This window comes from Balaenoptera acutorostrata, chromosome 4, assembly GCF_949987535.1.
Source record: "Balaenoptera acutorostrata chromosome 4, mBalAcu1.1, whole genome shotgun sequence".
NCBI lineage: Eukaryota > Metazoa > Chordata > Mammalia > Artiodactyla > Balaenopteridae > Balaenoptera > Balaenoptera acutorostrata.
In genome coordinates this window covers 20,792,190-20,818,209 of record NC_080067.1, presented here as the reverse complement: position 1 = coordinate 20,818,209, position 26,020 = coordinate 20,792,190, and the positions used below count along the sequence as shown (strand labels likewise).

General features: G+C 54.9%; 1 protein-coding gene across 3 annotated transcripts in view; it reads left to right on the top strand.

The window, feature by feature from the left end:
- Window positions 1-22,832, top strand: part of KY (kyphoscoliosis peptidase) — a 46,813-nt gene extending 23,981 nt beyond the window's left edge. For all 3 annotated transcript variants that reach the window (XM_057546056.1, XM_057546057.1, XM_057546055.1), the window contains 6 exons: window positions 311-393; window positions 4,489-4,597; window positions 6,775-6,892; window positions 15,133-15,321; window positions 16,992-17,182; window positions 21,064-22,832. In XM_057546056.1, coding sequence (XP_057402039.1) covers window positions 311-393; window positions 4,489-4,597; window positions 6,775-6,892; window positions 15,133-15,321; window positions 16,992-17,182; window positions 21,064-21,959 — 1,586 coding nt within the window. In that variant the 3' untranslated portion in view covers window positions 21,960-22,832. The remainder of the gene's footprint in view (window positions 1-310; window positions 394-4,488; window positions 4,598-6,774; window positions 6,893-15,132; window positions 15,322-16,991; window positions 17,183-21,063) is intronic.
- The last annotated feature ends 3,188 nt before the right edge of the window (window positions 22,833-26,020 follow it).

Sequence of the window (26,020 nt, the reverse complement as noted above, 5' to 3'; positions counted from 1 at the left end):
GTGGGGAGAAGGGATTCTGTCATCAGTCCGTCTGGGGCTGCTGAATTCGTTGAGGTGCAATCCATCACTCTCTTTACTGCTGACCTCTGGGGTCTGCTTACTGCCCCTGTGAGTCTCCCAGAGGACCAGAGGAGTTACCACGGTTCCCAAACCAGCTGGACCGAGGAACCCTTCTAAACTATTGAGAGTTGCAGTCTGGGAATCATGTTGAAGGTCAGGCAGTCACAGCTCCTCAAAAAGACAGGGAGCCCTGGGCCAGGCAGTCCTGTTGGCCAGTCTCAGCCCCTGACCAACCTCCTTGTGTTTCCAGCCTACCCCTGGGATCGCTCCAGCCTGAAATCCATGCCCCTGGACCTGCGGCAGTTTGAGAAACTGGACACCTATGCCTCACAGGTAGGAGAGCCGGGCCCTCTGCCGGCGATGGCCACCCCCATAAGGCGGCTTGGAGTTTCCCAAACCAGAGCGGCAAAGGCTCTCCCCAGACCCCTCCTGAGTGTATCCTGAGTCCCTTGGATGGACAGTACGGAGCGCCTTTCCACAGCGTGTGGGAGGGGGACAGAAGGCCCCCGGACAGAGGCCATTTCACCCTCCCACCCCACCCACGGTCCTGATGCTTTCGCCCCAGGCTACACACCCCGCGCCACCCCGTTGGCAGGCGCCTCCGGCCAGCCCTGTCCCATCCTCCCCTGCCCATTGGGGCACTGCTGCTGCTGAGCCCTGCCGGCCCCAGCCCATGAAGGAAGGGACATGAGGATGGGGGGAGGACCACAGATGCAGATGGCCAGCACCCACATGACCACAGCAGTCTTCACCCCGAACACGTGGGCGGCTGAGCTCCCACACCTCTGGGCCTGGGCACATCTGGGGCGGGTGTCGGGGGGGGCAGCTACAAGAGCTGATGCCCGAGGGACACACTGGGGTCCTGGGAGCCGGGAAGGAGCCATACCACAGAGAGTCTGATTGGAGCAGCTAAGGAGCTGGACCCGTTGCTAAGGTCAGAGTGAGCAAGCCTAGGCCGATAAGCCGGGAGATCGTCTACAGTCCTAGAAAAACCACCCTGGGGTTGGCACATAGTGGATACTCAGGAACCTTGTTTGCTGAACTGATGAGTGATGATAGGAGCTCGGATCAGAGAGTCTGATTCAAGGCAGGGACACCAGTAGGGGGTGTCCAGCTGTCCCGGCAGGAGGAGGCATCCCTGGATGTAGCGGGGACACGGAGAACGGAGAGGAGCTGGAAGCAGAGGGGAAGGACCCCTCCCCAGTGTGTGTGCAGTGAGGCAAAGGCGGGGCAGGGCTTGCTCAGTCACTGCGCTGAGTGGTGGAGGGCAGGCAGGGTAGCTCCTCGGCGCGTGGAGCGAGGGGGCAGGAGCATGTGTCGGGGGGTGACGGTTTGTGTGGGATGCAGTGGGCTCTAGTGCCTGTGCAGACGACCCCTGGGCAGCTGGATAGCCGAGCCTGGAGCTGTATCAGAGGTCTGGGCCGGAAACCCTGCTTTGGGAGCCGTCAGATTCAGCTAAGAGCTGAAGCCATAGGGAGGGTGCCGTCTTGGGGAAGGCAGGGCCAGGAGCCACCTGAGGCCAGGCGAGACCAGGAAGGGTCAGTGTTCTAGAAGGTGCAGGCATGGTTCACTCTGACCAGGCGAGGCTAGACAGGCTCCCTTCCACTGCTCAGCACTGAGGCCCTTCGTACTTCCAGGGGGGCAGCTCAGAGGAGGTTGAAGGCCTCGGCCAGGCTCCGGCAGGCTGAAGGGCAAATGGGGGTTGAAGGGGGAGGGAGTGGAGGGAAGACCCCACAGGAGCCTGGCAAGGAAGGGAGACTAGATGTGGGCAGTCCTGAGAGAGAGACTGGGGGGCGTTTTGAAGAGACACGGCAGACAGGAGAGGCTGGGGCCGCCAGGACAGGGAGGAGGAGGTGAGGACATGGCCGAGCGAGGACAGTGCCTGAGGAAGGAAGCGCAGGCTTTGCCAAGGCAGGCGGCCGGGCTCCGAGGCCGGCAGAGAGCCCAGCTGAGCAGGAGGAGGGCTCGTTGGTAAGGAAGTCTTGCCTGGGCCTTGTTGAGTCCGAGGCCAGGTCATCTGCGAGAGTGAGGGGAGGGAAGGGGGGGCGTCCAGAGTCTGTGCAGGGTGGGATATGTTGTCATGGCTGCCGGAAGGGATGGACAGGCTGCTGGACAGGCTCAGAGAGCAGTGAGTGGGGACCAAAGGACCAGAAGCCATAGAACCGAAGCTGGGGATTAAGTCAGGAGTCAGCCAGGCTGTAATGTGGGCCTGCAATGTGTGCTTCTAGGCCCTGGGAGAGAGACAAAGACAGGACTGTGGTGTTGGAGCAGCTGGGCGAGGGGGGACGCGGAGGGGCCTGGCGGTCTCCCTGTGCTCAGCGGGTGGGTGCTGGAGCTCCCGGGTGAGCGGCGGAACCGTCCCAGGGGAGAACAGGTCAGGAGGACCTAGGGTGGGAGCTGACCGAGGCGTGGGCAACCATTGCAGAGGTAAGCGCGCAGGTGCCCCTGTTTCTCTAGAAAGAGTGAGCGTGGCCAGGGCTGCCTTTCCAGCAGCCCCAGCCCTGTTTCCTCCTGAGGATCCCTGCAGAAAACCTAACTTGCTCTTTTTTTATGTATTATGGTAAAATATATGCCATATAATTTGCCATTTGAATCGTTTTTAAGTGTACAATTCAGTGACATCAATTACATTCCCAATGTTGTACAACCATCACCACTGTCTACTTCCAAAATCACCCCAAGCAGAAACTTTGTACCTGTTAAGCAATAACTCCCCATTCTCCCTCCTCCCAGCCCCTGGTAACCTCTGATTTATTTACTGTCTCTATGAATTTGTCTAGTCTAGATATTTCATATAAGTAAGAATCATACACTGTGTCTTTTTGTGTCTGACTTGTTTCACTTAGCATTGTGTTTTCAAGGTTCATCCATGTTGTAATATCTCTTGAGAATTTCATTCCTTTTAATGGATGAGTAATATTTCACTGCATGGATAGACCACATTTTGTTTATCCATTCATCTGTGATGGGTACTTGCATTGTTTCTACCTTTTGGCTATTGTGAATGTTGCCCCATGAACATTGGTGAACAGGTATCTGAGTATCTGTCTGCAGTTCTTTTGGGTATATACTTAGGAGTAGAATTGCTGGGTCATACGGTAATCCCATGTTGAAATTTTTGAGGAACTGCCAAATTGTTTCCCACAGCAGCTGCACCGTTTTACATTCCCACCAGCAATGTACAAGGGTTCTAATTTCTTCAAATTTTGCCAATTTTTTTATGATTGCCTTTTTTTTTTTTACTATAGCTATCCTAGTGGGTATGAAATAGTATCTCACTGTGGTTTTGATTTGCATTTCCCTAGTGACTAATGACGTTGAACATCTTTTCATGTGTCTATTGGCCATTTATACATTTTTGGAGACATGTATATTCAAGTCCTTGGCCCATTTTAAAATTGGGTTGTCTTTTTGTTGTTGAATTATAAGGGTTCTTTATATATTCTGGATATTAAACCCTTATCAGGTATATGATTTTCAAATATTTTCTTCCATTCTATAAGTTATGTTCTCATTTTCTTAATACTGTCCTTTGATGCACAGAAGATTTTTATTGTTATGAAGCCAAATTAATCTATTTTTTCTTTTATGTCTTGTGCTTTTGGTATCATATCTAAGAATCCATTGCCAAATCCAAGGTCACAGTGATTTACCCCTGTGTTTTCTTCTAAGAGTTTTATGGTTTAAGTTCTTATATTTAGGTCATTGATATTTTTGAGTTAATTTTTATATATGGTATAAGGTAGGGGTCCAACTTCCTTCTTTTGCATATGGATATCCAGTTGCCAGGTACCATCTATTAAAGAGACTATTCTTTCCCCATTGAATGGACCTGACACCCTGGTCAAAAGTCAATTAGCCATAGACGTATGAGTTTATTGCTAGACTCCATTCTGTTTCATCAGTCTATATAACCCTTATGTCGATATCACACTGTTGTGATGACTGTAACTTTAAGTAAGTTTGAAATCCAGAAATCTGTGTCCTCCAACTTTGTTCATCTTTTTTTCAAAATCGTTTTGGCTATTCCAGGCCCCTTAGAATTCCATATGAATTTGAGGACTGGTTTTTCCATTTTTGCAAAAAACGGCTGTTGGACTTTTATAGGGATTGTGCTAAATCTGTCGATTGCTTCGGGCAGTGTTGACCATGACTAGGCGCTGCTACAGCGCCCAGATGGCCACTTGGCTGGCCCAGGAGCTGCAGAGAGAAGATGTGATGGCTCTAGGGCCAGTGGTTCAGCTGGTCAGCACTGCCCGCCGCGTCCAGCCCTGCATCAAGGTTGCCCTAAGCCCAGCCTTTGAGCCTCTGGGCCTCTCCTCCTTCTCTGCCCAGAGGAAGGGCAGTGCTGGCTGCAGGTGGCAAGACACCGGGCTCCCCACAGCCCTTGTCTGGGCCCTGACGTGGTACACCCCTCCCACTTCCCAGGTGACAGTCAAGAGCGGCCTGGACGCGCTGGTGAGCGACCTGCTCCAGGAGGCCCACAGCGACCTGGAGAGGGTCCGCGCCATCTGGATCTGGATCTGCCACCACATAGGTAGGCCTGCCTGTGGGGCCACTGGCTCTGGGACCCTGTTCCCAGAGGAACGTCTCTGGGCTTGACTCCATCACCCATGTGTGTGGAGGAAGAGGGAGGGTGGAGGAGAGGGGCTCTCAGATGGCTGGGCTCAATAACCAAGGTTAACTCACTGTGTGCTAGCAGTCTCCATGAAGGGTGCATGGGCGGGGATCCCACGTGGCCCACTGCCCACAGCCAGAGCTGAGGCCCCTCACCCAGCGGCAGCCTTCCCTCAGTCCTGCCTTCCTGGGCGACCTGCTCCACAGAGATGAGAACCCAGGGCAGAAGGTCGTCCCCGAGAAGGAGGAGGCTGGGGATGAGCCACAGCTATTTGAAAAGTCACTGCAACACCAGAGGTTTCTCAAAACACCCGCGCCAGGAAGGGTGGGCAACCCTCTCCCGGCTCCCTGCTCCCACAGTGGGGGCCTCGGCCGCTGCTCTCAGCCCAGTCTCCAGGTCCTCAGAGCCACCCCGGGGGACCTGGGCCTGTGCAGCTGCCCACAGCTCTGCATGGGACAGCCTTGAGAGTCTGACCAGCTCAAGCCAAGCCCACAGGCGGCTGCTGAGGGGAAGCTGGATGCCGCACCCCGCAGTCCATGGAGGAGCTGGCTGGTGGGATGGACTTCTAGTGACTTCCCTGTGACATAGAGACCAGCAGGGCTTCCCTGACCTGCTGCCACTGGGCTTTCTCTTTGTCCTCCCAGAGCAGCAGTTAGGGATGCAGCTTAGAGGATGAACTCGCCTGACACAGGTAGGGCATCTGCCATAGGACCTGAGGAGCCACCCCCTCCAACTCCAACCCCGGCACGCAGCCTGGGCTTTAAGGGGACAGGATGGGGAACAGAACATCCGTCAGGACTTTGTTTGCTGCCCACCCCACCCCCACCCCCACCCCCACACACAAACACACACACACACCACACACACACACACCCGACATACACACACACACCCCACACACCCCACACACACACACAAACACACACCACACACACACACACACACCCGACATACACACACACCCCACACACACACACACAAACACACACACACCACACACACACACACCCGACATACACACACACACCCCACACACACCCCACACACACACACAAACACACACACACACCCCACACACCCCCCACACACACACCCGACATACACACACACCCCCCCACACACACCCCCGCACACACACAAACCACCCCACCCCACATGCACACATGCACACACACACACACATACATCCCCACACACACCACACATGCACACACCCACACACACACCCACACACACCCACACACACCCACACCACCCCACACACGCACATGCACAAACACACACACCAAAAACACGCACATCCACCCACACCCACACATACACACCACACACACACACGCACACACACCCCACCCCCCGCACACACGCACACACACACTCCACACACGCGTGCACACACACCCCCCACACACACACCACACACGCACACACACACACCACCCCACCCCCCCCACACATACACACATACACACACCACACACACACGTACACACACACACACACACACACACACACACACCCCCACACACACACCTCCTTTGTGCCCTCAAAGGCCACAGGGATTCCGCCTCAGGGCCTCCCCCATGCCTTAAGCTCTACTGTTACTGAAGTGACTGTCTTCTCTATTTGGGACAAGTTTTAATAGTAGCTCAGTTCGCCCCCTGCAGGTCAGTGTGAGGCCTTGGCCTTGGGGGCTGCCGCAGGGATGGGTGAGCAGCCTCACTGGCCCTGCCTGCAGAGCTGCATTGTGGTGGGGACACGTGGGCAAACCCCAGCCCAGTGCTGTCTTGGTCCCTCCCCTCCCAGCCCCTCCTCAGAGGCCTAAGGAGCCAGGTGGCCCCTCAGCCAGTGCCTTGCTCTTCCTGCCCTCACCCACACACAGAGGGGACATTTGCCAGATGGCACCTGGACTGGGGCCCTGTTCCCTTCAGTCCACAGCGGTTTCTCCCCGGCCTGAGGGAGGCCAGCCCAAGTGATGCTGGAAGTCCAGTGGAGGGCAGGGGCAGTGCCACAGATGGTGGGCCCCTCTCTCCTCTGCACCAGCCGGGTCGTCTCCAGGGACCTGGTTCCTCACGGCCTCCTCCTCTGCCCTCCAGAGTATGACATCGAGGCCGCCCAGGAGAAGGACCGCCAGGCCTTCAAACCCACCACCATCCTGCAGACCCAGAAGACCAACTGTGACGGCTACGCTGGGCTCTTTGAGAGAATGTGCAGGTACAGAGGCGTCCCGGGCTGACCACCCTGACCCAGCCCCTCCCCCTGCCAAGCGCCCTGCGCCTTCACCCACGTGCCAGGCCTGAAACCCGAGTTTGCAAACTCTGCTCTGAATCCAAGTGAGTCCTGAAAAGGTCAATTTCTCCCTTTTTAACACCAGCATAATTGACTTTGTACCATCTGTCGGGCTTCGGGATACATTAACATAATGGCAGATGAATGCACGGAGATAATTTGGTTATAAAAGGCCCTTTTTCCACCTTCTCCCATCTCTGTGCAGCTGAAGGTTAGAAGAATGGCAGATCTGGGAGCACGAGGACAGTGACTCCGGGCGCCAAGAGGACTGTGAAAGGTTGTCCTCGGGGCTGGCACAGGGGCCCCTCGGGGGACACCAAAGCTCCCCCACCTGAAAAGATCTGTCAGCTGGAAAAGCTGAATAACTAGGAAGCAGCTCGTCTCTCGGAGCCTTTGGGCTCCGTTTCCGTTGCTCCGGGAGCGAGCATCTGGCCAGGTTGCCCAGGCGGGTGAGAGCAGGCGAGTGGCTGCTCTCATTTGTGTTTGGAGACCTCACTGCGGGTTCTAGGTGACCTGGAGACAGACTCAAGGCCGGGGCAGCCCCGCCGACCCGCACAGCTTCCTGTGCCCGCTCTCTGAGGTCTGCCGTGTTCCCCGGGAAACAGTCAGCCAGCCCTGGGGACCACTGAAAAGCCCCTCCCCAAGGGTGTAGACAGACTGTGCCCACTGCCCCTGCAGCCCTCTGGGAGCCGGTCTTCTCGGGCACCCAGACATCAGCCAGCCAGGACTGCAGGGGGCGATTCATCAAACCAAGAGTAGCAACAGACACTTAAGAGTCCACGGGCGGGCAGTCGTGATGCGTCCGTGCTGGACAGCGGCCACAGGATGTCCTGCTCCTGGGGGACACGCATCCCACTCCCAGTCTGAGCCCCAGTTGTCCAGCCTCCCAGGCCCAGCAAGCACAGACATGCCACTCCACCCCCCTGCTCACCGTCTGCTCTTCCCTTCCCCCACCGCCAGGGCCCGCCCCTGAGACCACGGCCCCAGAGGGGACCACGGCGGGTCAGGGTGCAGAGGTGCAACCCGTCTCCCAAACCCCGCATTCCCACCCCACCCCAGACCCAGGCACCCCACATGCCTTTGGGCCTCTCCAGAAACCGGGGTCCTCAGCGGCCCCCTGCCCAGGCTCCCAGGCCCTGGGTTCCTGAACAAGACTAAAGGCTTACACTGCCCCATAATGTCCTCCCAGCTCCAGCCTCACCTCCCTTCCGGCCTCGCCCGCTCTGCCCCTCCCCCCACTTCCAGCTCCTCAGGCTCCTCTGCTCTCCTCCTGCTAATGCTCTCCGGGCGCCGCTGCAGGACGGCCCCCACCTCCCCTCCCGGGATGCCGTCGGCACACCCGTACGCCAGCTCAGGTCTTGCTTAGGCTTTTCTTTACTAACTTTTGTAAATTAAAAATAAAACTTAACTATAGATTTACAAAGTGCATAGAAGCAAAAAGAAGAAAATTAAGTTACCCTGAATCCTACCACTTAGAGATAACACTTGACATTTTGTCATATTCCTTTCTGGACTTTGTTCTATCATGTAGGCTTTGCCTGTGCTCATTTCTTCTTATAGGTCTTATAGGTCTTATATGTCTTCATATGCCTCCCCCAACCCTTTCTGCTTTCCCTGTGAATACACGTCTCAGAATCCTACACACAGTAGGCCCTCAGTGACAGGAAATGACAGGATATTCTTAGCAGACTTGTATGAAATGGACCTTCTTCTCTTTTTAAATAATGGAATAGCCCTCCATCTGTGTTCAGCTCTATTTGTGCCTAGCACCTTTCAGCATTTTCATCTTAATTTGCAAATTTGAAAACACTCAGGGTTTTAAGTCATAGAATATATCCTTCTTTATCCAGTAGAAGCCTTCTTAGCATGGTATGGAAGGAGTACCAGATTTATAGCAGAAAGACTTCCAGGCCTCAGTTAGTTTACCAGTCCTTGATTTCCAGTCCTTAATGTACCACTTTTTAGTTTTGTTCCTTTTGGGAGGCACTAAGCCTCTGGGAGCCTCAGTTTTCTTATCTGTACACTGGGGACTTTATTGCCTACTTGCAGGACTGCAGGACTAAATGAGAACATGCAGTTTGGAGTTTGCTAACCTGACTTGGGGATTGTTGTGTTTTTTAATCCTCCCTGTCTTCCCACAGTATTGGAGTGTCTTTGCTCTGTAGAACTTTCCTACAGACCCACGTAGACTCACATAGGCTCAGAAAATTGACATTGGCCTTGAGTGGAACTGTCAGCTCTTTGGGCCTGGTCCAGATGCTTAACAACAGCCGTATTCTGGCCTGAAGCTGATCATTAAAACACATCCCAGCGTTTTGCGTCATTTAAAGTTAGGTTCCAACCTGGCAGTTACCATGTGACATACTCTCTACATTGCCTGGGACATTTAACAATAGCTCACAGTTCGCTGAATTCCTTTACTTTGGCTTTAAAGATCAGTAACCTCATCCATACATCTTTCCTAAGTCCCCTTCCCTTTAAAATAACTGCTGAAGGTTTGGTAAATTCATTAGCAGACTCCTTAATAACTGAAGACGTGTAATCCACACTTGCTGATTTGCCCCTGCTTAGTTGTCAAGGTGGCCTCTTAGCAAGAGTTGTATCCACACGGCCGTCATTACTTCTGCCAGTCCATTCCACCTCCCTGCAATGGCCTCATTAAAGACTGATTTAATAAAGTAATTTGGTGGGGAATTCAGATATTTTTGCAACGTCATTCATTTCTTCATTGTCTTTCCCAAGTAACCAATATACCTTTTTTGTCAGCACTGTTGCTTGTAACTGCTGGACCAGTTTCTTTCTGACTTTCTCTCGTCCGGCATTGATGTCTCTCCTTTTGCCTCAGTTCCCCGACAGCCTTCATGAATTTTGCTTCACTTCCTTGCAAGGGTCAAGCTTAATTCCCCAGAATTCTGCCACTAAGTCAGCCTCCGGTGCAATTTCTCCCCGTTATCACCACGCTAGCACCACCAGCTATAGCAGATTTTCCAGGGACTTCTGATAAGGCCAGGAGCTTATTACCAGTTTGAGACTTTGGTGCTGAGGAGACTGGTTGCCACCAATCAGATGTCAGTGCGTTTTCCACGCATCCTCCGGCTGTCACAGTGGCGTGCTGCTGCGTGGCATCATGCCCCAGACCATCCCAGAACATCACTTGGTTCCAAAGGCCCAGAAGGCCGGATGCATTAAATAACCTTAAATTATCCTCACCATATACGGCCTCTGAAAGGTGCATCTAAACTCTCCCGTCCTTATAGACACACCAAAGGAGAGTGCTCACGAAGATGAATTACGTCACTATAGCAAACCAGCCTTTAATTTCACTCTGTATACCACCCAGAAGTTTATAGATTAAAACAAATCTCGGTATACAAAAGGGCTGGTGCAATTACAGAGCCTCCTGAACTGTGCATCAGGAAAAATGAGTCCCGGCGCTGCTTTGGCCCCTGGCCTACTGAGTGTCCCCAGGCAAGTCAGCCTCCCTCTCTGAACTGCCAACTCCTCACTTGTCAGAGAGGAGGCCGCTGAAGTCAACCTCAAAAGGCTCTAAACGGGGCTTTGGAGTGAAAATTATTACCGTGATTACAGTTACTGACCTTGCTCTAAGGGTGGTGGTATAAGAAAAGGGTAAGGGGACCATATAGCAGAAATATAAAGACACCGTCAAATTTACAAGAAATCAACTACATAAATTGTGAACATAAATCATGGTTATTCATGTCCTGCTGTAGTGTAGAAATCACAATTTTTTTGCCAGTTTAGAATTTACCTTTTTTTGGATTTATATAATATACCTTTCTTAGTTTTTATTGAAAAACATTGATTTGCAATGTTGTGTTAGTTTCAGGTGTACAGCAAAGCGATTCAGTTATACATACATATATATATATATATATATTCTTTTACATTCTCTTCCATTATTGGTTATTTCAGGATATTGAGTATAGTTCCCTGTGCTATACAGTAGGACCTTGTTGGTTATCTGTTTTATATATAGTAGTGTGTATATTTTAATCCCAAACTCCCAATTTATCCCTCCCCCACCTTCCCTTTGGTAACCATAAATTTGTTTTCTATGACCTTCTTGAGGACCATTTCAGGAACAGCAAGGCCCTAAAAATTCTAATTCACATGTTTGCCCAGTTAAACTGGCCCTTGGGCTTAACGTTAACAAAACCATGTTTCCTAATTTTACTATTAGAAATCACAATGTGTTCATCAAGATGAGAAAAAAGAGCATGCTTCACTGCCTCTCTTATAGCCTTCCCACCCTCGCTTTTTTTCTGTGTGGCTCAGACATCCTGGGAGAAGTGGTCAGAGTTGAGGAAGCCCACTATGGTCAGGGGCTGATATGTGCAGGGTACACCGCCCACCCCAGGCCACTCAGCCACCCTGCTGCCGAGGCCCGGATCGTCTCTGTTTAAAATGACAGTCACAGTCTGGATCCATCACCTCCTCAATCAAACCACTGGCGTTGGGATTTTCAAAACTGTCAAAAGTAAAAACCAAGATTCTGCAGCCTGAGGTTAATTAGATACATCTCCTTGGCTGATCTTTGGGGCTCTAGGATGGCTGGTTGGGGTTCTTTGAGAGGCAGAAACGTTTCTCGCCCTCTGCCCTTCTTCAGTGCTCTCCCCAAGCTTTCCAGCAAATTCCTGCTCCTTTGGGTTCCCTGAAAGGGCCATGCTTATCACTAGCATTTTCGTGACGGTTCACATATCTGCCCCCTTCCGACTATGAGCACATCTAGGGTAGCCAGTGAGCTTTATGTTTAGAATATTACAATTTATTATGTTATAGTATTTATTACATTTTGAAATGATATGATATGTGATATTATTCCCTGGTGCCTGCGCCTGGTACAGTGCTTTGCACAAAGTGTATACAGTTGGTGATCTTTTGATGACCTGAGATGGTGGTGGGTCATCTGTCTAGCAACCAGCAGCTAGAATTACTAGGTCCACACCCTTGCATGAGAGTTATGGATTATTAACAATAATGCTTTACATTATGACTTCTTTGTCCAGTTCATCTAGCACATTGCTGCCAGGTAATAAAATATCCTCATATCATAGTCAAGCATGGCAGAAGCCTACAGCTGAGGGGGTTTTTTCATCTTTACTCTGCCCTAGGCATTCCCCACGGCCCTCCCAGCTTCTCCTCAGCCTGTCAGAAGAGAATAAACCCCTAGAGATCATTTAATGCCAACCTTCCATTTTGCCCACAGTGAGCCTGGCAAGGTCACGCTGGGGTGAGCCCCGCTCTCCCGGCTCAGCCCAGTCACCGCCGCCTCCAGCCCCGAGCCCTCTGGCAGGACAGCTGGCCACTCGCTTCTCCCTCCTCCGGCCCTTTCCAGGCTTGGGGCGGGGTGTTCACTCTTATTCCCCTACTTGGTGCTCAACTCTGACCTCCACTTCACCCCCGTGGTGGGAGGATACCTCTGCCCGGGGACACGGCTTCTCCCAGGAGGACACTCTGGCAGAGCTCGAGCCGGCCATCTGCCCACATCAGCACCAGCCCCATCTTTCTCACAGCACCTGGAGGCCGCATGGGCGCTCAGCACCTCTCCTTCCCGCCTTGACTCCGCTCAGAGCGGAGTAGACACCCTCCCGAGGCCCGCAGCTCCCCTCCCTTCCTGCAAAGCAGCCCCGTGTGTAAACACTGCTGTCCCAGTACTCCACGCTCCTCCACATCATCCTAGAAATTCATATGCACCGACGGTCTGGGCAAGAAAGGAAAATAACTCACTAAAAGTGTCATTTTCAAGTAGTATTTATGGATTTTTTTCCAATTCGAAAAGTAACGCATAATCATTATTGAAAATTTTAAAAATAAAGAGAAGCTTAAAGAAGAAAATTAAAACCACCCATAATCCCATCACTAAGAGACCAGATGACTTTTGTGCTGCCTCTCTCACTCTGCCCTCCCCCATCTCTTGTTTTCCATGCATGTGTGCGCGCACGCGCGCGCACACACACACACCCACACACACACACACACACACACACACGCCCTGTGCTGATGGTGGGGTTTTACAGGCTCTTGTCAGTTAGCGTGGCAGGAGCATCTCCTACCTCGTTAAACGTTTTTCACAACATCCCTTCTCCTCGTCCACTCTCTGAGTATATGGAGCCCTACCTCCTATGGAAGGTGCCCCCATCCCACGTACCTCAGTCCCACCCTTCCGGCCTGGCATGCGACCCTCGCCTCGCCCCTCTGCCGGCTATTTCCTCTAAGACTGTAAACTCAGTCAGGTCACACAGGCTGAGAACAAACCCCCTGGGCCTCATCCCATTGCAGCTAAATGAGGAAGGGGCTCTCCAGGCATGCCTGCTGCACTTCCCTCCCCTGGGGTCCTGGGCCCACCCCTCCCAGGCCTCGGGCCTCTGGGCGGCCCTTCTGCTCCAGGGAGTCGGTGTTGGCTTTTACCAGCAGAATCCTGACATCCATCGGAATCTGGTTTCTCTTGTTCTCTGCCCCGGCCCCCCAGGTGCTCCCGAAATCCTCCCCACGGGCCCAGCTGGTCTGTTCCCATGGGATTTCTCAGGCAGCCTGGGAGGCCTGGAGGTCCTTTTGGCAGGCAGAAGGGTGGGGGGCTGCAGAACTTCCCAGCCCATAAGGAGCGTCAGCAGAGCAGGCTTGCCCCCGGCAGGAGAGGGGAGCTCAGGCCGCGTGGGCACCTGCGCGGCCCCCATGGCAAGGTGGAAACTGGTGATTTGCAGGCTCCATATTTTGCCTCACTAGGTCTCTCAACAAATGATATCTAAATAGAGATAAGTCGTATTTAATCCAATATTCTACTAATTGTTAATTAAATGGTCGTTTTTATACGGAAAATTTCCCCATTCCTATCCTGTGTGCATGGCCATTTCACCCCATTAGCCTGAGGCTCCGTGGCCTCTTGTTCAGAGCAACTGAGGCTGCAGACCTGCTCCCGGAGGGACCCCAGCCGCCCGAGGCCGCTTCCCTGATTCAGGCCGGGCTGACACCCGGAGCACAGCCCCAGTTCGTGCAAGGGGAGGGCAGAGTCAGCGGGCAGCTCGTGCTGAGCCCCATCCGATGGGCCGTCACCAACATCCTGGATATCACGGGTTTGGGCGTTGATTACACCAACCTTCCACAGTGAAAGGAATGTGTCCTGAAGAAGGAGCACCTTGTTCTAACTCACACAGAGGCCCCAGAAGGGCTAGCTCCGGGGGTCCCCTGCGCCAGAAGAGCTGCCATGTGGGGGCAGGGCTGCTGAAGGAGAGGGCCAGCTGGCCATGGCAAGGCTCTCGGGGTGCTTGCCGTGGCCGTGGGGTGCTGCCCACAGCCCAGGTCTGGGCCTCAGGGTTCCAGCTACAGGTGCCCAGATTAGAGCTTGCCATTTGGTCCCCATAGGTGACCAGCACCCATCGCCCCACTGTCCAGGCCAGCTTGGCTGTGAGCAGTGGGGGAACACACTGTCAAGGGGGTCTTGATAAAAGCTCGGGCTCACCGCTCAGCATTTCCACTCCCAAAGTAACAGCTACAGGGGACTCTGAAACCGTGGCCGGGGCGATCAGTCAGCAAATGGCCTTAATGCACCGTGGTGGCCCTGGCAGTGGGCCAGTCCTCCCCAGGTCAAGATGGGGACCCCGGCTGGCCTGCCCCAGGGGTCCCCGCACAGGTGTCCATGGGCAGGACGTGGCGGTGGAGGTGGGCTCAGCTTTCTCCCGCACCCTCACGTGCAGCACCCTGCCTGACGCCCCACCCGTGTCACCTCGACCCAGCTCCCCAGCCACGCGTGTAGAGTCGAGAGCACTGGCATGCCCCTGGTTTCCGTGTCCGCCAGGCGCTCCTCGCTGTTGCACCAGTGTCCTCCTGCGGCGGCCGACGGAGCCCTCAGGCAGGCTCTGGGGAGAGCCATCCCCAAGTGCTCTGTAGAGGCTGGAGGGGGAGCAGACAGCGGGGACTGCAGCCAGGCTGCGCCGGAGGGACCAGCCAGCCCTGTGTCCCCCTGTCCCCCGGCTCTGCAGACAAAAGGCTGTGTGTGTGTGACTGGGCGAGAGGCAGGGAAAAGGAGAGGCCCAGAGGGACTGCCGGACAGCAAATGCGCCTAAGGCCTGGGGCCACAGACAGACAGACTTGTGGTGCTGGACGCAGCCCCGGCAGGAGCCGCCTCTCAGAGCCCTGTCCCGCCCCAGGATCGCTGGCGTGCAGTGCATGACCGTGCCTGGCTACTCCAAAGGCTTTGGCTACCAGCCGGGGCAGAGCTTCTCTGGGGAGTTCGACCACGCCTGGAACGCCGTGTTCCTGGAGGGGAGATGGCACCTGGTGGACAGCACCTGGGGCAGCGGCCTGGTGGATTCCACCACCTCCAAATTCACCTTCCTGTAAGTACCTCGGTTCTGCGGGGTGTCTGGTGGGTGGAGATGGAGGAGGCAGCAGGTGGAGAGGGCTGGATGGAAGGGGAAGGAGAGCTGGGGGGCCTCCGTGTGCTGCTGGCCGCTCCCACCCTTCCCCTGGTGGAGGGAGTGAGCTAGCTCCAGGCCAATGATAAGGGCCCAGACCTTTCTGTCACCTCACTCTCCACTGTCTAAATCCCCCCTCTGGCTCCCCAGCACTCCCTCCACCCAAGCGCTAAAAGCACAGTGTTTGCCCACAGGCCAAGTGCAAGGAAAGGCCGGGCTGAGAAGCTTCTCTAAGAGTCCGTAAGTTCCCATCAGGCCTTTGGCCACTGACTGTGTTACAGATGCCAGAATTCTCTCCTACTGCTTCTCCCAGACACAGGGATTCCTCCTCCTGCTCTCTGGGCTGAATGCAGCTGAATCCCACCTCTGAGAAAGGGGGTCTGGTTTGCGGGAAGGGGTGCTGGGGTGTACAGGTTCCCTGTGGCCACAGCGGGGCAGGGTGGCCTGGGTACCGGGGGCTGGAGCGCATCTGTCCTCAGGCTCAGGCCTTAAGCTAAGGCCATGACATTCGTGCTGGATCTTGATGTCCATCAGCAGCTCAGATGCCTTTTCATCCAGAAAAATGAGAGCGCTGTCCCATTTGTGCAGTTAAAATCCTGACGGTCCTGCACACGGGGCAGATACAAGTGCGTGCACAGAGCCTGTACGTGCAGGACGCGTTCAGTCACACCCCTGCTTTGCTGCATCAGCTCGGGTCGAGTGAAGGCTCACCCACGTTGGATGAGTCCCCCGTTCTTCTCCTGATCCCCATCACTGACCTCCAGAGAGCCGCATCTAGGCAGCCCCAGGGACCACATCAGGGCCTCCCACCTGCACAGCTGCTCACATCAGGTCACCATGCAGACGGAGCTGGTGCACCAGGCTTTCCCTCCCTGCCCTCCCTCCACTCCACTGGCACCTGGTCTGTGGGTCATGCCTTTGCTCCCTTCAAATCTCTTTGGCTTTGAGAGCAGGGGCAGCCCATTCCCCACCTGGTCACAGCCCCGCCTGGGCAGTGGCCTTCTCTTAAAAGGGGCCTCAGATCCTGTCTCACCTCCTATTTTTTTTTATATATATATATATTTTTTTTTAACTTTTGGGTTTATTTTATTTATTTTATTTATTTATTTATGGCTGTGTTGGGTCTTCGTTTCTGTGCGAGGTCTTTCTCTAGTTGCGGCAAGCGGGGGCCACTCTTCATCGCGGTGCGCAGGCCTCTCATTATCGCGGCCTCTCTTGTTGCGGAGCACAGGCTCCAGACACGCAGGCTCAGTAATTGTGGCTCACGGGCCTATTTGCTCCGCGGCATGTGGGATCCTCCCAGACCAGGGCTCGAAACCGTGTCCCCTGCATTGGCAGGAAGATTCTCAACCACTGTGCCACCAGGGAAGCCCCCACCTCCTATTTATGGAAGCAGCCACTGAGGGGGCATCTGCAGCGCCCACGTTAGGGTTGGAAATGGTGCCTCTTCCCATTGGGTAGTGCCTGGGACCCCCCCCCCCAGATATGTTAGCCCAAAGAAGGCCCCAAAGACCCCCTGTGGGCCCCCCCGGCCCTCTGCACAGCCGAGGCCTGCTCCCTTACATGACTACTGACCTGCTTTCCCCCTCCAGCTACAATGAATTCTACTTCCTCACCCACCCTGCGCTGTTCATCGAGGACCATTTCCCGGACAACAAGAACTGGCAACTGCTCAAACCTCCTCAATCTCTGAGGCAGTTTGAGAATAACATGTACCACAAGAGTGAGTTCTACAACAAGGGGATGCTGAGCGCCCACCCGCAGACCTCCATCATCAAAACAGGTAACCAGGGCCCGTGGGGCTGCCCTGCCAGGGCCCAGCTCGCTGGACGCTGTAGATGGGGGCTGTGCAGGGGCGACAGAGGCAGCCCAGGCCGTCAGGCCATCAGGGCAGGACGCAGCCTCAGGTCACATTTGCGGGGACGGAAGCCCCTCCCACCAGGGATGCGTAGGGGGTCCGAGGTTTCCCTGGCCTGTGGGCCGCGTTCTCAGCCCGGGGTCGGGGCACCAGGGCTGGTGGGCCCGAGCTGGGGGAGTCTCTCTCAGCTCACACAGCAGGGAAACGACTGCCTCAGCCCGGGCTACACCCGCCTCCCAGCTCAGGTGCCCGACAGATGCTCCTAAACTCCTGGCAGAGAATGTGTGTTGACCCGGCTGAGCCAGGGTCTGCGTGTCAGTGGCCTAAGCAGCTAGTGGGCGAGCAGCGGGGGTGTCCCAGGACAGAGCGCTGGGGGCTGTAGTAGGGAGGTGGCCACTGAGCTGGGTGTTGGGAGCTGGAGGAGAGCAGGCATCACGGGAGATGGGAGGAAGTGCTCCAGGAAGGACACAGCAAGGCCTCCAAGGTCTGAGCTCAAGCACCCCAGACGACGGCCGGGCTCCAGGGGCGCTGCCTGGCCTCTCAGAGCTCCCCTCGCCGCCTGGATGCCGGCCGGTTCTGCCCGCTGCCCTGTTTCCTTCCCTCCTGAAGGCAGAACCAGCCTCTTCAGCCGACTTCCCCAGGGCTGGGCATGCAGGATCCCCGGCCAAGCTGTCCCCAAGGCTGGCCTGGACTGATCTTTGTTCCCCACCTCCCCACAGGGACCACGGGCAGCCAGCTGGGTGTGTTTGGGCACTACAAGGCCTATGGGGGGCTGGGCCCAGGGGTGCCAGAGCCACAGTCAGGGCTCAGCCCAGCAGGATCAGTGCACCCCAACACTCCCTCCAAGGACTGCCTACGGGCCCCATCTCTGCCCCCGGGGGCCTGTGTGCTCCCAGGAGAGAAGGCCTGAGCTCACCTGGTGTGAGCACAGCGGGGTCTGTGGGAGGGTCTTCGGGGGACCCCCCACCCCACACTCAGGGCTATGGGGGCATCCACATTAGTCCCAGCTGACTTGTCCCTTCCACCTCACAACAGTCTCCTTAACTAGGCTGCTGAGCTCTGGAATACTTTTTTTAACACTACAAACACCTGGCAGCTCCCGCTGCTAAGGTGACGGCGTGAAGCTGCCGTCTCAGGAGCGCGGCTCCGCCACGTACATCAGATGGGGGCCTGCTCCAGCTGTCGCGGGCCACGGGGCCACAGGGAGGAATGGGCCAGGTCACACCAGCGTCAAAACAGTGCCCCCAAGGGGTTTGCCTTTTCAAGAGACAGAGAAATGTAAACACTGGGTTTCTTAATATATAGTAAACCTAAAATGTGATTGCATATTCATGAAGCATATTTATAGACTATTTCTTTGCTGGAGCTAGTTTTCTTAAGATTGGGGATGGGAAGAAAGCTGAGAGGAAAACTGAGGTGGGCAAAAGGCAGGGAGGAGAGAGTGAGAGGGGGCAAAGGAGGGGTGAGGGGAAGAGGAGGTCACAGGCTCCAACTTGGTCCCCAGGGGTCTCCAAACCTTTATTTCAAGTCTTCCCAGCCAGTCAACTCACCTTTGCCAAGAACGCCCTGGGCCAGGCACGCCGGCCAGGCCTGGGATATGGCAGGAAAGGAAGCAGGTGGACCCTTCCCTGTGGTGCCCGCAGGGAGCACAGACAGACGTTACACATAACCAGTTCATTACTATGGTGCTAAGTTCCCTGGAGGAGATGCAGAGCCAGGAGAGAGGCTTCCAGGCAGCTCAGCCTCACCCCAGGGCATCAGGAAAGCTTTCTTTGCAGTCAGAACGTTACACTGAGGCCTTATCCAGGTTTGGGGGACAACGGTGTGGGGAAGAGCATGTGTGAGTGCCCTGGGACGTGAAGGGGTGTCCCCTGGGAGGATGTGAGGGAATACCGTGTGGGCCCGAAGACGGTCCTGACTCAGGCAAGGCAGGAGGGGACAGGCCTCTCCACTGGCCTCCGGTTTGATGGTGAAGTGAGTCCCAGAGTGACCGGGTGGATATTTTCAGGAGACCCCGGGCTGCCATGTGGAGATGCTGGGAGCACTCCATGCATCAAAGGTGAACTGCACGGGGACCACACGACCAACTGGTGCAAGATGGAGCAGGACAGGGTCCACGAGCAGCTGAGAGCTGAGACAGCTTCTGCCCTCTGAGCTGGCTTAGATTAGGAAGTGAGGGGAGAGGAGGGATTCAACCGCGAGAGGCTGATACGTTTGCTGTTCTTGGTCACTTTCCTTTGGAGGTCACCAGGTCCCATAGTGGCTGGTGGCAGTGGAGAAAGAGTGTAGACAAAGAAAATAACACATAAGCACAAAGAATGCCACAATTAGTGTACGGGAAAGGGAAGGGATCAGGTGGTGGTCAGAGGGTGGGGAGACAGCCAGGCTGGAGAGGGTGGTGGATGCAAGGCGAGGAGAGGACTTCCAGGAGGGCATGGCCAGCGGCGCAGATCCTCCAAGGAAGTCACTGAACACTTGGAGCACGGGAACAGAGGCCAGATTTTAGAGAGCTGACTGGGTGGAGGGGAGCTGCAGTGGGGAGGTGTTTGGGAGAGTAAGGTCGGTGAGGAGTTGGCAGTACCTGGGAAGGCAGGGACAGTCTTCCAGATGGAGGAGCCATGAAGAAGGAAGGGGGGAGGCTGATGGAGCCCCCATCCCGGTCCTGCTGCCTGTGTGGGGATTCTCACTCGCTCCCACGATGGGAGGTAGCACTGAATGCAGTAGCTGAGCAGCCTGGAGTCGGGGACCTCGTGGCTGATTAGATAGGAAGTCTCAGGGACAGTTGTCCTAGAGCCTGGGCATGGCTTTCTGCCTACCCAGCAAGAGCACTGGACCCCCAATTGGGGAAAGGCTACTAGGGAGCATGGATCAGACACTAGTCTGTCTCCTTCCTTTGCGCTCATCCACGCACAGGACTGGGGAGGTGGCCGGGAGGAGGAGCAGGTGATCAGCTTCTGAGAGGAAGGTGAGGCTCTCACGGAAGCCCTCCCCCTCCCTGTGGTCCTGCGAAGAAGGGAGGACCAGGTAGGGGAGTGCTGGTGGGCTGCGATAACCAGACAACTCAGCCCCTCTCCCTGACAGCAATGACCAGGACAGAGGAAGACAGCGCTGGAGGGCAAGGGGAGAGGCAAGGAGTGGGGAAGGTGGGTGCAGAAGACCCTCCCTTGCACTCACTGACCCCATTAGAGACATGCGGCCTGGGGTGGCAGGGGGGGCGCAGGGAGAGTGGGGGACACGCAAGGAAGCAGCCCTGCCCCTTGAGCACAGCCTCCAGGAGGGAAGCCATTCCAACCCGTTTTTAAGGTGATGTGTTGACATGACAGCTGTGATAAGGTAAGGCCCAGATGCTGGAGGGAGCAGTGTGAAAGCAAGACTTGAGACTTGGAGGCTCTCCAGCCAGGGTCTTGGGCCCTCCTTGTCCCTCGGCCCTCTCCCCTGCCCTAGAATCAGGTTAAGGCTTCGTGCAACACTCATCTGATACGAATCAAATGGGCAAGGTGAGCACATACAGCTGGGGGCAGATTTTTTTCTTGAGACACCCCCCCCACCCAGCTTGCAGCTCTCGAAGAGAACCACCTAGAGGGGGTAGGGGAGCCCTTCCAGAGGTGTGCTGCTTCCGGCTTATATCATGTTCAGTGAGGTCACACTGGTGACTTAAAACTATCGCGGTGAAGGTATTTACACCACGGAAATGGGCAGACACTATATGTCAGCGCTTTCCCCCCAGAGATCCCATTGTTAAACATTTACCAGCACATCAGCACAGGCCGGACCCCTCTCACCTGACCCCGGCTCTCTCTCCACAGTGAACGGGAAGGTCACAGTCACCATCGAGAGCTGCGCCCCGACGCTGTTCATGTTCATGCTCAACGGCAAGCAGGAGCATGGGCTGCTGAGCCTCAGGAAGAACGGGATGAAGCTGGACGTGTACCCTCCGACCGTGGGCACCCACAAGCTGCAGATCTTTGCCAAGGGCAACTCGGAGATCTACAGCTCGGTGCTGGAGTACACACTCAAGTGCCACTACGCAGACATCGACGTCCGGCTGCCCGCGGAGCTGCACCAGCCTGTGGGGCCCAGCTGGTTCTCAGAGCAGATGGGCATCACAAAGCCATCCCACCCCGAGCCCGTCATCTACACCAGCGATGGGCGCTGCTCCGTCAGCTTCAGCGTGGAGGAAGGCATCAGCGTCCTGGCATCGCTGCACGGGGACGATGGCCCCGTCACCGAGGAGACACAGCGGCGCTACATCTTCCAGCTGCAGTGGGAGAAGCGGACGGAGCTGAAAGTCCAGTTGCCCCACGCCGGCAAGTTCGCGCTCAAGATCTTCGTCAAGAAGAGGCAGGAACCGGGCAACTACGTCTTCGTCTTCAATTACCTCCTGTGCTGCACCAACAGCAAAGTGAACTGGCCCGTGTTCCCCGAGAGCTTCGGCAACTGGGGGCAGGAAAATGAGCTGCTGGAGCCCCTGTCGGGCGTGCTGCCCGCCAACCGCAACGTCCCGTTCAAACTGAAGCTGCACGGTGTCGCCAAAGCCCTGGTGAAGGGGCAGGACACGTGGCCCCTGACCCTGAACCGCGAGGGCTACTGGGAGGGCAGCTGCAGCACGGCCGGCTGCCAGGAGGTCTACGTCATGGTGCTGGAGAATGCCAACCACAACTTCTACTCCTACATCCTGAAATACAAGGTGAACGCCCAGTGAGGACCGGGGCCCCGCCACCCCTGCTCCGGGCGATGCAGAGAGCCCCAGACACCCCTGAGTCTGCATGGAATCCCTTCTGGGCCTCTGCCTCAGTCTCCCTGCTCTGACGTCTGTGTTCTGGTGGCCGAGGGGACAGAGGCAAAGGCCCTTTAGAAGACAAAGGTGCTATGTAAATCTAAGGTACTGTAAACTGTACACCACTGCCCAGACGCCCCCTTCTCGTGCTGATGCTCTTGTCGTTGTTACCTGGCTGGTGTGGGAAAGCCGGGATGTTGCCCGGGCCGAAAGCTTCTCCCGTGATGGGGAGAGAGGAGAGGGCGTGCTCCACGGGGCTGAGTCGTCCTGAATCCTAGAGCCCCTTTCAAGGAGCATCACGGTGTTTCTCACCAACTCCTGGACCCCAGGGGAGGCTGGACTGTCATCTTTTTCCCAGACCTGACCGCCTTCCGCGTTCCCGACGCCACTTCTTGTTCTTCCAGGATCTGAGAAGGAAGCTGTGGAGAGGAAACTAACTGCGCCCCAGCTGACTGGGGGCTGAGGGCCTCCACAATCCCAGTGTGTGCTGGGAATGTGGCAACAGAAAAGTTATGGGAGACTCCAAGGCCAAGAGCAGCCAGTGCCCGCTCTTGGTGTCCTGGGTAGGGGCCAGGAGGTGCAGGGATACCTGGCAGCCCTGCCACCTGAGTCTAAGGATGTAAGACCTCCGACTCTGCTCTCAGAGGGAGTAATTCAGTCCACTCTGTCTAAGAGCAATTCACTCGGCCCCTCCAGGTCCTCTCAGGCCCCAGCCTGCACCCTTCACAGGAAGCCCCAGGAGGCTGCTGGGCCCTTGGGGAGCCCTGACGATAACCCTAAATAAAGACTTTGGGTGAAGTAGTGAGAATGCCGCAGCGCCAAGGGGCCCCCACGATAACAGGGCCCTGCCAGCTCCAAGGTCCCTACCCCCAAAGCCACACCTGGGGGGACCTCGACCTGTCCTGGGAGCAGTTTCTGTGCTGATCGCTCTCCTATGCCCCTTCCTGCCTTTCTCAGACAAGAGAGACCCCCAGGGCCCGCCTTCCGTAGGGACAGTCCAGAGCCCCTTACTTGCTCGGGCCTGAGAAGCATCGCTGCCCAGCCGGCCCTTAGCAGCACCTCGGGCCAACGTTGCCATGGCAACAGCAGAAAGGCTGGCTCCAGCAAGGGCAGCAGGAAGGGAAGGATGGAGAGGCCCCAAGAGGCCCTGCGTGGCCACTGCAGCACCATCCCAGCACATGGAGACACTGGAGGTGGTTCCGCCTGCCCTCCTGGCTTCTCCAGCTCTGCAGCCCCTGCCTATCAGTGCCTCAGCCCCTGAGAGCCAGCACTGCCCAGCACTCTCCTCCCCACACTGTCGCTCCAAATGCCCGGGCTCAGCTACAGCCAGGGCCCCCGGGGATCCTCACAGCCTCCTGTGCCTTCATCCTCACATTTGTATATTCAACAGATGTTCATGGAGCACTTGATAAGCACCAGGTATGACGTCAGTTGACCTTTCACGCTGGGGCTACAGAGGGAACCAAGGGGCCCTGCCCTTGCCATCCCAGAGCTCAGGGTGGGTGGCGGCAGCCTCTCTTGCCCAGGCCTGTTTCAAGTTCCAGGCTCCTAACACTTCAGTCCATCATCCCCCTAGGGTCTCTCCCCCGAAAATCCCCACTGTCACCCAGTATGGACCCGGTCCAGAGAGATGTTACTGCGGGGTGCCCATCCTCCACCAGGCGGGGGGCCCTGGAACTCAAGGGCAGTACACCGTAGGGGGCCAAGCTGCCCTGGCCTGTGTCCAGCCGTCCTCTGATAGGCTCTGCCACCCAGGCATTCAGCACCGTGTCACTCATGCCTGGAAAATGCACAAAGGCCGCAGACGCAAAACCGCTGTGCACCACAACAGGGAAACAAGGGGAGTTTTTACACCCTGAAAACAGCCTTTTCTCACCCCTTTGATTTTATGGGCTGAAAGAAATATGCTGTGTTTCATCAAAATAATAAGTGCCTTCTATGACTCATGTCCCTCCCGGGACCCAGAGCTGGCTGCCGGTCCTGCCGAGAACAACATGCATCCTTTACAAAACAATATAATTAATCTATACATTCTACAGCACACAAAGGATGCCACCCAGAAAAATAGGAGCTGTCCCTAGAAGGAGACGGAGGCCCAGCCTCTCAAAGCGCTGGGGAGCGTCAGCAGCCCTCCCTGCTCATTTAACCAGGCGCCCCCCCCCTTGTAAAGACAGCTGTAGGCACAGTCAGACGACACGTGCATTTCTTCCCACTAAAGTAAAAATACATGAAATGAAATCCAATCTTCATGAATTTTTACACGCATGCTGCTCAGGGTAGAATTCGGGGTTGCATTTCGAAGTCTTTTATTCAAATCCCTATCTTTGTTTCCCGGTCGAGGCGTTCCAGCGGCCAGCGGAATGGCACGGGCGCCCCCTGGTGCCCGATGTGCGGAGCTGCGGGCGCTGCAAATCCCCTTGAGGCTGAATCTATCACCGGGGTTTTTCACAGAATTTGAAAAATGCAGCAGAGATGTTTATGTTAAATTCACTGAGTGCTTTCTCATGGCTTCTCAGCGCTTCCTCGTGTATACGTGGAGCACGTCGTTGCCACGCACAAGTTGTGAGGCGAGACTGGGGCCTGCCTGGCATGGTGAGACGACGTGAATGTAATGGGATTGGGGAGTATTTTGCCCGGAAATCCCGTAGCAGTGGATGGAACAGTTTTCACCACACTCATTCCTGCGCCATTGAAGGATTGGAACTGATCGAACTCAGAGAGCTTTTGCTGCAAGTCCCCAGAAGGGCATGGAAGGTCGTGGAGGGTGGGGGGAGTAGGATGGGGCAAATGGGCTACAAACACAACTGCAATTAACTTCTTTTCAGCTTGTTTCGGAAGCGCCACCAGCACAGCTGGACTCCGTTTTCAATCTGATTGTGATCATTGTGTGTTCCCCATATGTTACATTGTCCCACCAGGGCGAACCCCTCACAGCCTGCTGAGATTAAAAGGAAATAAATAGATTAACTGAAGCATGAAAGATTTAGGCTAGACATAACAAAGTATTTCCTGTTGTTAAGCAGGAGGGACAAGTTGCCAAGAAAGTTTGTGAAATCCTCTTCTTAAAGGACGGGAAAAATAGAGAAGTTTTCCCAGTGGTCTGGGGTCTTTGATGCCACACTCACTGGAAGGACTAGGTTCTTTCCAAACCAGTTTAATTCTTGAAATACGCTCCATCACCCACAGCAAACAGGGGACCACAATGGTATGGTCGCGTCCTTTGCTGTTGGCTAAGCATTCAGAGGTTGTCTGCATCTGTGTCCCCCGTCAGTTTATCTGAGGTCGATCATTTCTTTTCATTTGGATGAGTAGTTGGAGCTCTGAAGAGGTGATTAGTTTTCATAACGTGTGCATTGAGTTGTGTGGGCCGCTGGCTGTTGAGTATGCTTTCCCCACATTGTTGCTCGTGTTGTTTTTCAATAAAATTTATATTCATTTTTATCCAACAATGTAATTATCGATCCATTCTTATCACTGTTCTCACAAGGAGGGGAAAGAACAGGAAAAAACACTTTCATGTTCAAAGGGAACACTAGGAAAAAAAATCAATGTCCCAGCTATTTGAATGTGATGGTGAGATGCAAATAGAATGTCAGGCAAATAGCTATTTCACATTAAAGGAAACATAATTAGGTTAGCTCCAGCCCCTCTCCGGCTCACGTGCCTTTGAAGAACATGAAGGCAGTGTTCGTTTCATTGAATCTTGTTTAACTTGAAATGTTTTAATTCGATCCTAATTTCTGTTTTTAGTGGGAGAAAAAAAAAAACATGTTCCAAAAATGCCTATCAGCCTACTTTTTGTTGTTGTTGTGAATACATATAAATATATATTCCTTGATATACATATACCTGCAGAAACTTTCCAGCAGGTTACCTAAACAGATTATTCATAAATTAGACATTTAGGGAAATATAGAAAATGAAAATCTAGGCACCTCTAAGAAGCTGCCGTAACCATGGAGACCATTCTCATAGCTGTCGTGTGA